We start from the raw sequence: 11461 nt of genomic DNA, 5'->3' as shown, positions 1-11461 counted from the left end.
TGGTTCACTTCCTGCAGGTGTCCTGCAGACCCCAAAACAACTCTGGTGCTGCTCCAAGGACGGGCTTTGTTTTGGGAACCGCTGCTGGGGGGCAGTGCCTGGGCAGCTGCAGCAGCAGCCGTGGTGGCCACAGCCCCCCGAGTCACCCATGGCCACAGCCCAGCCACCTCCCTGAGTCACCCACGGGCTGAGCAAACTTTGCAGGAGCTGTTTCCTCTCTGCAAACAGTCTGGAAATCACAGATCCCAGTCCAGGACCAGGAGTGCCAGGTCGGGGGGTTGGGTTCACAGCGAGGGAGACTCGAGTGCTGCCCCAAAGAGACCTTGTCCTTGGGGTGTGAGAGGGTGGAACATCCCAGCACCCCGAAACACCCTCACAGCTGCCTCCATGTGCACCCCATGGGACAGCACGGGGCATACATCCCATGGGGTGGTGTGGGAATGTGGCAGACAGGGGACAGCCCTCTCCTGCACCATCAGCAGCTCCCAGCTCCACCACCAGGCTCAGCCAGGCTGCACCTCAACTGAGCCACAGCAGCAGAGACCCATCAGCAAACACATATTGTTCCTATGGGTACACAGCTGGTTTCATTTTTAATTTCCTCCTTTTCTGCTGTATCTCCACACAAGCAGCATCTCACCCAGTTGGGCAAGACTCGCTTGAATTACATCAGCTCTGTCTGATTTTGCCTCCTGTACAAATAACGTAAATAAAGGACAGCTTTTCTCTGGAAAAGGGCAGAGCTGATGCTCCCCTGGGCTGGCACCCCCTGGTCCCCTCACACTGCCCCTCCCTGGGCACCCTCCACCAGGACTACACTGAGCAGGGGCAGAAGTGGGGCAGGAAATGGGCTTTTCTCTTTCTCAGGACACTTCTCTGCTCAGGCAACACCAGGACCGAGCCAGGGGAGCTCTCACTGACCACTGCCCCTCGCCATGTCCCCTCTGGGAACAAAGGCTGTGCCGAGGGAAAAGCTGCTGCCCCGATTCCCACGGGATGAGCCGACCCCGGCGGCAGATGCAGAGCAGAGACTTCTCCCCCATTTGGGATTTCAGCCACAGCCCCCTCCCCCAGCCCAGCAGTGAGGAGGTCACTCTAAAATTAATTTTCTATTTCAGCTGAGGTATTTCCTCTCCTCCCCCCGAGCTGCAGCTCTCTGTGCCCCCAAAGCCATGGATCCCCCGCACCGCTGGATCCAACGGCTGCCAACGGAGAAGGACCGAGTGGGTCCCGGCTCCACATCACCCCCAGCCTGGGGGCTCCAACCCCCGGGGGCTGGGACAATGTGGATTTTTCCTGCTGGTTGAGCAGAGTGGATAAGAAATCTCTGAACAGCCCAGCAAGGGCCAGGCCAGGAGCACATCCCAAACCTGCCATGAGAGCACCAGAGCCGGAGGGGAAAGGGAAGCATTTGCTCATGCGATGCTCCCTCAGGGTCTCGGGGATAATATTCCCTGGGAGCAACCTTATGGCTCCACCTGGCATTCCCTGAACCCCCAGGGCCCTTTTGCACTGGGACATGGGAGCACAGCAATACATGTATCCCCATGTGCACCCACTACAGGACAGGGATGGCTCAGCAGGACTCCTAAAACACTCTGGGAGTGTCCCATGAGAGGGGGAATCAGCCTGGAGAACCCCCCAAGGCTGGTGATGGCAATACTGGGGTGCACCAGCCAAGCTGCACCCTAAAACACCCCATTACTCAGCTCCAGCCCAGCACACTGCTCCTGGCTGTCCCCATCCACAGGATTTGGTAATTCATTTACTCCTCACCACTGGGTAACCCCCCTGCCCAACCTGTGCTTCCCATGGGATTTACAGACTTTTCCAACTAAGCTTGGAAAAGCCCTCCAAGACCATTGAGTCCAGTCATCCCCCCAGCACTGCCAAGGCCACCACTGAACCACGTCCCCAGATGCCACACCCATACATCCTTTCAATCCCTCCAGGGCTCACAAACTCGCTGGGTTTGGGAGTGACACTGAGCAGGAGAGCTGGAGAACGGAGCAGTGGCTCCTGGCAGGCAGGGGCAGGGCTGGTGTGCTCGGGTGTAGCTGCAGCAAAGCCCCAGGGTGAGGAGGACTCGGCTAAAAACACCCCACGGATGGGTGGGGGTGTCCCCATCCCTGCTCGAGGGGTGCCCAGGCCAGGCAGACCCCCAGGAGCCCCTCGGTATTTTTAGCCCTCTCTCCTGCTCACTCCACTTATCACAGCTTCCTAGGAAGTTATTTATGGATCCCAACCAAGCTGCCTCCTGCCTTCCCTTGAAAGAGCCCTGCAGGCTGCTGGGGCTCGTGCTGGGAGGTCGCTTTCCAGGACTGGAGTGAGGGTTCAGCCCTGTCCTGATCCCTGTCTGGCAGGGCAGCACCCCGGGCACGGGATGAATTCCGGTCCCTGCGCTGCCCGGGCAGAACAAGCCCATCCTGCCTGCAGTCACTGCCCTTTGTGCACCACCTTATCGGCACAGGAATGAGGTTACTGTGGAAACAGCCGGGATGGGCTTGGAGAGGGTGGGGAAGAGCCACCTCCCTTGGCTGGAGGCTCTGCTGACCTCACAGGAGACCCCTGCGGGACTCTGGGTCCGAAGCAAAACGAACTCATGGAATCACAAAACACCTGAATGGGAAGGGACCCACAGGGATCATCGAGTGCAACTCCCGGCCCTGCCCAGGAGACCCCAACAATCCCACCCTGTGCTGAGAGCGCTGTCCAAACGCCCCCAGAGCTCAGTGAGGCAGTGGGAGTCTCTGAGCTGCGAGTTCTCATCGCTTTCCCAGCCCCGTGCTCGGGGCCGAGGCAGCGGCTCAGGGTGGATGTGTGTGGGGTCAAGCTCAGGTCTGACAATCTTGGCTGGGCTCGTGATTCCTCCCTGGAATTTGGTCTTGGGCAAGGGAAGCTGTACTAAGCACTTGATTTGTCAGCTCTTCAGAGAGGGCCTGATTTCCATTTCCATTTAATCCTTTTACTGTTATTTTTTTCTATTAACAATTTTTTTATATAATCCTCACACTTCATTTGGACACACGTACCGTAAGTCTATGCCAAATTTTAGGCTAAAGAAATAGCTTAAAGAGGGGCTTTAAAAATCCAGGCTAAGTCAGCACATTAGAGAGTGAAAACCCCCACTTTTTTGGGGGTTGTTTTTTTAAGGTCAGCTTGGAAGTCGCTTTAAATTTCATTTAAGCTTCTGCCACCCAGACCTAAGCCTTTACTTCTATTCTTGGGAAAAATAAACTTCCTGGAACAGGTTTTGTAAAAACAAGGAAAGGTTGAGCTTCGAGCTGAGCTAGCAAATCCAGGGAATTAGGCTGCTGACCTCTGGCCTTCGGGATGCTCTCAAAGCCAGGGCTGAATTTAACAAACAGTATCCCAAGGTCCTGCTCCAGGGCCATGGTGCCCTCCCCTGTGGTCCCTGGTCAGCGTGATGGGATGCATGGGATGCACCCCCAGTGCCAGCTTTGCCTGCACAGACTGGCACTGACACGGCCAAACTGGGAGAAAACCACAGCCCCCCCAGTTCTCATGTGTCAGCCCTGCTGTGGGCAACATCTTTCTCTCACATTTCATAAAAACGGAGTTCTTTCTCAAGCATCCCTTTCCCACTGACTCCCGTTGTTAATTAGCAGTTAATTAATTGCCCTCAATGCCTCACTCAGCAGCACCTCCCTGCCTTGCCCCTGGGATAGGGACTTCCACGCTCAAACGACAGAGAAAATTGGAATTTGCTGCAATTATTTCCCTTATGGATCCCTTGTGGACAAACTCAGCGACATGCAGAACCATGAACAATTCCATTTCCTTACTCAGAGCAAGCAGGAACACAACGTTTAATTGCCAATTAATCTTGAGGCAACCAGAAGCACAGCCAGCCCTGGGTCAGGGGCCCGGTGTCCCCTCACCCCACACGATCCCGTGCTGGCTGTCCAGGGACACAGGGCTGAGCTCCACCCCACTGCTCTGTCCCCTTCCCAGAGCAACTGCACCAGTCCACACACACTTGTCCTTGAGCCAGCTGAAGGCTTTACCTCATCCCTTTGGTATTCCAAGCTGAGACACCTGTGGGACAGTGCTGGCTTGGCTGGAGCCAAGACCTGGCCCCATCACCTGCCTGACACCTGCTTGGAGAGAATTTGGGGAGCTCACAGACTGCCCCCAGTACTGGATCCAGGGAACGGGCACAAGGGAAATGATGAATTTTATGGCATGACCCCAATGAACCCCCCAGGGGCTGCCTGTGCTCTGTGCCAAGCAGGGCTGTGTCACCATCACCAGAGTCTGCCCAAAAGCCACTGTCCTGGCACGGCCACCACCCCACACCCACAGAGTGACCAGCTCCGTCCACCCCTTGGCTTCCTCTCCCACAGACAGCAATTCCTGCTTTTCTGGGTTAAAACTATTTGATCTGCTGCATAAACTGGTGCTGGTTTCTCCAGCTGAGCCTGGGGCTCAGCTCCTTTCCAAGATGCTGTAAACAATTCCTGATAAACCTCCACAGCCTCTGGGACATCCCACGGAGGCATTGGGGTGCCCACGGGCTCTGATGCTCCCCAGGAGCCATCTGAGGACACACTCACAGCTGGCTGCAGCTGGAAGACAACAGGCACATTCAAAAATAACCTTGGTGTAATCTTCAATTAATTTATAACCTGGCAGAAGCACAGGACTCTGGTTCTAATTAATCCCGACCTCCTTTAATTGAGGAGCCGATTGCTGTGAGATGTTTGTTTGTGCTGCATTTGTTCCATCTCGGCTCAAAATCCATCTGATAATGGTTTGAACATTCAAACCCTGCTGGGGCTATTGGCATTTCTGTGTCCAGTGAGGACACAACTGCTCACAGACCCAGCCATGGCTCTGTGGTACTGGAGCACCTTGTGCCAGAGGAGGGAGAGGCTCCTCGTGCTCCTAAGGAAAACACGGATCGCTCCAGCCTGCATCCATCTTGTGCAGTAAAGATCCCTTAAAACACAGGAAAGGGCTGCAGTTACATTCATGCCTTTCTGGGAGCCTGTGGATTTACACATCTGGGATTTCCTGCCATGTGAAAGTTTTGTTCCCCTTCATGCTTTGGCTGGAAAGGTTTGTATTTCCAAGAGGCGTTTCCTGCCCTGGGCTGCAGCCAGAGCGTTTATGTCATTTTTGATCCAGGATTTTAACATTTATTTGTGTGCTTCCTACACATCTCAGTGGTTATTCTGGTCCAGCCTTGGCTCCATGGTTCTCATCACCAAGCCCGGCACGGAAATTTTCCCTTTATAAAAATAGCCGGAACCGCACATCATTTCTTGAGCGAGGCTGACTAATCATTTCCTAAAGGCTGGAGAGCCCCACGGCCCTGCAAAGGCTCCAAAAAGGAGCTGCTTAATGGCTAAAAACATCCTGATGGCCAGCGGTGCCAGTCCCCAAATCCTTCTGAACCAAAGCCAACGCTCCTGCCCTCCCTGCAAGAGGACTCAGGAGGAACGTGCTGGACACGGGATAAACACAGTTGGAAGGGTGGGAATGGGTGTCCCAGGCTGCAGAGGGGACCTGCCCCAAGGTGTGGAGCAGCCATGGATCCAGCTCCTGCACCCTGGGCATCGGGCACTGCTGCCCTCCTGCCCACCCGCTCCATCCCTCAGCCCTCTCTTTGTCCAGCAGACCTCCCGAGGGGCTAACATTACTTTCTGGGCAGACAAAGAGCTTTTTTTTTTGCACAGACACATTAAAAAGATAAAGCTGATAAATGATTGACATGCTCATACCAGTGACATCCAATCCCTGCTCATAATGCTTTTCCTTTAAGTGCCATTAACCCTTGCAGCCCCCGGTTTCTGGCTCACAGGGAGCTGCCTGGTGCCATGGGATGCAGCTCTGGGAATGAAGAGGTGTACTGTGGCTGCAGCCAGGGCAGGGAAATGAAAGGTGGGCTGAAATGGGGCTGTCACCCTGAGGCACCTGCTCAGACACACCTGAAGAGGCTGCAGAACTGGCCTTTTATCTGATTTGATAATGCTGGCCCAGCTTGTTCCCTAAGTTCTGTGTTCTGGGACTTTACCACCAGGCAGCTTTCTGAGAGCTCCATCACTGGCCATTTCCTTCTGCCTTCCTTTGCCTGAATGCCACGTTACCCCTGAACCAGGTCCCTTCACCCCACAGCCCCACCAGGGTCCCTGGGGTGGGTGCTGGTTGTCCCAGTGCTCAGGGACACTTCTGCATCCGACAAGCACATCCCAGCCCCCATCTGTGCCAGTGAAATCCCTGCTCGGCCCCGGAGAGACGGATGCTCCGGACATAGAGATGGTTATAACATTCCCACTTAATTATCGATTAGTCAAGCCAGCCTTACACAATCCATGTATGAAACACCCCTCCCATCTTCCCATAGAGTTCCCACACTGCTTCTCAGACTGGTTTTCCATCCTCCCTGATCACTCCTTGCTGCAGCAGCCCCAGTTCTCTGGCAGTACCATGAGCACCCTGTGTCTGTCACCCTTCCCTGTGCCCGGACCCCTGGATTCTCCCAGCACTCAGCCCATCCCACCCTGCACCAGCACTGGTTGCACAGCACTTCCTGGAGTCCCTTCCCAGGAGCAGCAAGACAGCACAGGGCATGATCTGCCCTGGAAAAGTGGAGTGGAGCTGGTCTGTCCCCACTTCTGGTGTCCTCCCATGAACCATCCTGGGGGGATGGGAAGTGAGAAGTGGGGAGAAACATAAAGAATGAGGCTAAACTTGGCTAGAAAAACCATTCCTGGTTACAGGATCCAGGACGGGTCGTGCTCCTACAGTTCTTAAGAGTCCTTAACCGGGAGCCTGGGTGGTTCCCATACCAATCCCCAAGATCACCACCATGCCCCCAAAACTCAGCATTTGTCCCAAGAGCTCCACAAGCTCCTGAGGAGCACAGCCTATGGACACAGCACTCAGTGGCAGCACAGGCAGGAGGCCCTGGCATCGCTCACTTACCTGGCTCTGAGCTGTCACAGTCCTGGGGGTTGCACTTCTGGGTGCTCTCGGGCCAGGGCTCGTGGTCACACAGGCTGCTGTCCTCCTCGGCCACCCCTGTCTTGGTGTTGATGCACTTGACCTGGCGCCTCTGGATGCCCCCTCCGCAGGGAGCCGAGCACTGCGGGAGCAGGGACCCCGTCAAGCCTGGGGGACCCCTCCCTGTGCCCCTCAGGGACACCCCAGGGCCACCCCAGAGCCCGGGAGGTGGCTGTGGCAGCAGCCCCACGTTGGTTTGGAGGGTTGGGTTTCCCCCATCCCGTTCCTCGTGTTTCCTGCAGATCCCATGGAGGGGAGCCCGTGCCCGCTCACCTCCCCCCAGGAGCCCCTCACCTCCCCCAGGAGCCCCTCACCTCCCCCCAGGAGCCCACCACCCAGGTGGTGCAGGGCTGTGTGTTGCAGGGCCGGGTCGTGTTGGGCCGCGAGGTCTCCTCGCAGCGCCCGAGCTCCGGACACGTCACGAGCCGCTCCTGCTCCCCTCCACCGCACGACTCCGAGCACTGCCGGGACACAAACCACGGAATGCACCGTCAGGATCCCAGGGCTGGAGCCCCTCTGCTCTGGAGCCAGGCTGGGAGAGCTGGGAAGGTTCACCTGGAGAATAAAAGGCTCCAGGGAGACCTGAGATCCCCTTGCAGGGCCTAAAGAGGCTCCAGGAGAGCTGGAGAGGGACTGGGGACAAGGGCCTGGAGGGACAGGACACAGGGAATGGCTTCCAGGGTTAGATGGGATATTGGGAAGGAATTTTTCTCTGTGAGAGTGCTGAGGCTCTGGCACAAGTTGCCCAGAGAAGCTGTGGCTGCCCCACCCCTGAAAGTCCTCAGGAAGTGTTCCAGGCCAGGTTGGACGGGGCTTGGAGCAACCTGTGCCAGTGGAAGGTGTCCCTGCCCATGGCAGGGGGTGGGATTTGCTCAGCCCCCTCCCCAGCCCCTACCTCTCTCCAGGAGGACGTGTACCAGTCCAGGCAGGGCGGGCTGTGGCAGGGCAGCTGTGCTGGGGGTTTGTGCAGCACGGCCTGGCAGTGGAAGGGCCGCAGCAGCCGCTGGTCCCTGGTGTCGACACAATGAACATCCCGAACCTTCGTCCCCTCACCACAGTTCTTGGAGCACTGGGAAAGGACACGAGCATCACGCTGGGGAAGGGCCAGGCTGTCCAGGAGCCCACCCAACCTCACCTTTCAAGCCACTTTTATTTAGCTTTTGCAAATTCCTGGCCCAAGAGCAGGAAAAATGGAAATATCGTGGGATGAAGAAGTTTAAACTCTGTGGCAAGTGCAAACCCTCACCCTCTGCCTTTGTGAGCCGTGGGACAAGAGCCCACCCCGAGAGCAGGGGTGACCCCACACCTGCCTTGCCCCGAGGGGTGTTTGGGACCCTCCCTCCCCGTGTACCTTGCTCCAGTTGCCCACACGCCACGAGGAGCAGGGTCTGAGGGAGCACCTCCGGGCAGGGACGGGTCTGTCGGCCGAGGCACAGCCGTCGTCGCTGCCGCTGCTGCAGCGCACGCTCCTCCAGATCGCACCCACACCGCACGTGGCCGAGCACTGCAACACAGGGCAACCTGCTCCTCTGCCACCCCACACCCACACCCACAGCCCGGGGCTGCCTCTGGCCGAGGCTGGAGCAGGGTGGCCCGGCAGAAAGGTCCCTGTGGACTCAGCTCCTCCACGGGCAGTGGGAGCGGTGCTGGTTAAACTGGGCTGGGGCATGATGTGGGAAGAGGAGCTTTCCTGAAGGCTGCTCCTCTCTGAGCAGTCCCATGCCAGGCAGCCCTCAGGGAAAACCCTTCCCCATACCCCACTCCATGTTAGTGGGACTCAACACGTACCTCACTCCAGTTCCCAACTTCCCAGCTGGCCATGGCAGTGGCTGCCGCGGTGGTCGACGGTGGAAGCAAAGCCGCCTCCTCCTCCTCCATCCTCTTCTCCCAGAGCGGTGGGGGAGCAGGGGAGGGCTGGGACCACTTGTGCCCCCTGTCACTGAAGGCAAATGTCCCTGGGGGTGCCCTGGGTTCCCCTGGCACGGTGAAGCTGAGTGGGGTCCCGTGGGAGGTCTGTTCAGCACGGGGAGATGCCGGCTCCGGGGGGTGGGACATCCCCAGGGTCCACCATTCCCAGGGGTCCTGGGAGGGGGATGCTCCCGCTGGGTGTGCAGCTGGGCTGTGAGCTGGGGCCGTGGGCATGGCTGGTGCCAGGGCATCCTGCTGGGTGAGGCTGCTGGAGCTGAGCTGGGTGGCTGGTCCGGGCACAGTGGAGGACAAGAACACTGCTGTGGGAAGGGCTGTAGTGACCACCCAGGGGGCTGAGCTCAGGGATGTGGGGCTGTGGAGCTCTGGCTGGTGCCCTGCCTGCCCTGTGGGACCCCCAACAGCACTCACAGGAGAGGGACTCACAGCAGGATGGGTGCTGCCAGCACTCCATCCCATCTCCCACCCTGGTCCCTGCAGGGTGGGGAAGGAAAGATCTGCTCTCTCTGTCCCACGGGGATGCTCATCATTACCATCTGATGGCACTGCCTCTGTGCCCACCACCCATCCCGGCACTTCTGCCCCCCTGTCCTGCTCCGTGGTGTCACCGGTAGTGTCACCAGGGAGGACAAGACCTGTTTCCCTGGAGTCCTCGAGGCCTGTCCCCGCAGACCCGGCCCTGTCGTGCCCCTCCCTGCCGGGGTGACCTGGCCCCAAACTACCCACAGGGCCCTCGTGGCTCCCGGGCACTCCGGGAATGTCGGATACCTCCACCCCGGCACTGCCCCGGGCTGTGGGCAGTGGAGTGGGGGGATCAGCCGGGTGGGGACCCCAGGGACTGAGGCCATGGGCTGGAGCATCCTGCACAGGACCTGTCCTTGTCAGCACAGCTCCGTGGGGCTCATCCGGGCCCGGGTGGCCGTGGCTGTTGGCAGAGCTGTGACTCGTGGTGCGCTGGGTGGGTGGGTGGTCCTCGGAACGGGGCACCGGCACTGGGCCCTCCTCCTCACCCAGGAACCCAGGGATGGTGTATTTGGGAGTGGCTGATCCTGCATCCTCCGGGACCACGCTCAGGAAGTCATTCCTGGCTAAATCCCCAGGCTCCATCTCTCCCTCATCCACAGGAGCAGAGGCTTTGGTGCCCAGATGGTGCTCTCTCTCTCCTCCCAGCTCGGTGGTGAGCAGGACATCAGTGGGCATCTCCCAGGGCCCCTCCACGTCGTTGTTGCTCAGCTCTGGCTTTGCCTCCTCACCTTTAGTCTCCTTCTCCGTGAAGGGATAGTAAGACAGATCCTCGTGGAAGTTGATAAAATTATAATCATAGTAAAAATCATCGACAAAGACGTTTCCCTTCCCGGCTGGGAAGTCCTCCTCAGGGATGACATTGACGTCGTTGGACTCGGGAATGTTTGGGATGAGGGGGTTAAATTTCGCAATGTGGTTGCTGGGGACGTGATGGATCTCATTGAATATCTCCCTGCTGGAGGAGCCGCTGCCAGACCAGTCTGCGTTGGCAGTGTCCGTGTTGGCAGTGTCCGTGTCCGGCTGGCACGGGGGCCGGGAGCAGGGAGTGTCCGGCTGGCACAGGGGCCGGGAGCAGGGAGCCTCCGGGCGGGGCCTCTGTGAGGGGTCACACGCGGCCCCCGAGCTGTTGCTGCAGTGGACAGGGCGCCGCTGGGTCCCATTGCCACACGTCACCGAGCACTGGGGAGGGAAGAGGGAGGGAAACGTCAGGGATGGGGCAGGGGGGCTGCGGGGCGGCAGGAGGAGCAGGGATGGGGAGGGGGTTGGCAGCAGCGCCGTGCCCCTCACCAGAGCCCCCCTCTGAGATGCCAAAGGGGGTGCTTGGTTGTCCCATGTGCCACGATGCTTTGGGCACAGGGGCTCCACGTTGCTCTGCCACACTCCCACCACCCACCCGGGTCCCCAGGTGCCTCCTGTGCCATTCCCACTGATGGCAGGAGGTCCCCTGCACCAGGAGTCAGGAGCAGGGAGGACTGGTGCCACTGCTGCCCAAATTGAATTCTGGGGCTGTGTCCTGTTAGAGACCGTCCCTAGCAGGGCTGGTGTTGAAGGGTACTTTGCTCAGGGTGATCCTTGACCTGCACTCCAGCCAGAAACAGTTTTCCCGGGAGATGGGCACTGGGAGGGGCACTGGATAAGATGATCTAATAGGCCTTTCTTATGACCTATCGCCATGAATTGCATCTCTTCTTCTGGAAAAGCATTTTTTGAAGCAGGGAATAACAACGTGGGTGTTGTCTGAGTAGGGAAAAGGCAAAGGTCAGTAAGGAGCTTTGTGGGGGACACCCTGGCCCCACCATAATGGGCTCTTTCAGACGGGTCAGTAAAAAGAAACCAAGAGGCTGGAAAGATCAGCAGCATTTTCTGCTGCATTTGGGCCTTGGAGCAACCTGGACTTGTGAAAAGTGTCCCTGCTTATGGCAGGGGGTTGGCATGAGATGAGCTCTAAGGTCCCTTCCCACCCAAACCATTCCAGGATTCT

The 11461-nt window shown here is 58.1% G+C and overlaps 1 protein-coding gene across 1 annotated transcript in view; it reads right to left on the bottom strand.

The window, feature by feature from the left end:
- ADAMTS7 (ADAM metallopeptidase with thrombospondin type 1 motif 7) overlaps positions 1-11461 on the bottom strand; it is a 35939-nt gene that overhangs the window by 1969 nt on the left and 22509 nt on the right. The window contains exons 19-23 of the mRNA XM_051796837.1: positions 8818-10659; positions 8381-8533; positions 7925-8098; positions 7344-7490; positions 6952-7111 (exon numbers count right to left, since the gene is read on the bottom strand). Of these exons, the coding sequence (XP_051652797.1) occupies positions 6952-7111; positions 7344-7490; positions 7925-8098; positions 8381-8533; positions 8818-10659 (2476 nt within the window). The remainder of the gene's footprint in view (positions 1-6951; positions 7112-7343; positions 7491-7924; positions 8099-8380; positions 8534-8817; positions 10660-11461) is intronic.

This window comes from Manacus candei, unplaced genomic scaffold, assembly GCF_025592945.1.
Source record: "Manacus candei isolate 608988 ecotype Guabito, Panama unplaced genomic scaffold, ASM2559294v1 h1tg000046l, whole genome shotgun sequence".
NCBI lineage: Eukaryota > Metazoa > Chordata > Aves > Passeriformes > Pipridae > Manacus > Manacus candei.
Note: the sequence above shows the minus strand (reverse complement) of the source record. Positions and strands in the feature narration are given on the sequence as shown.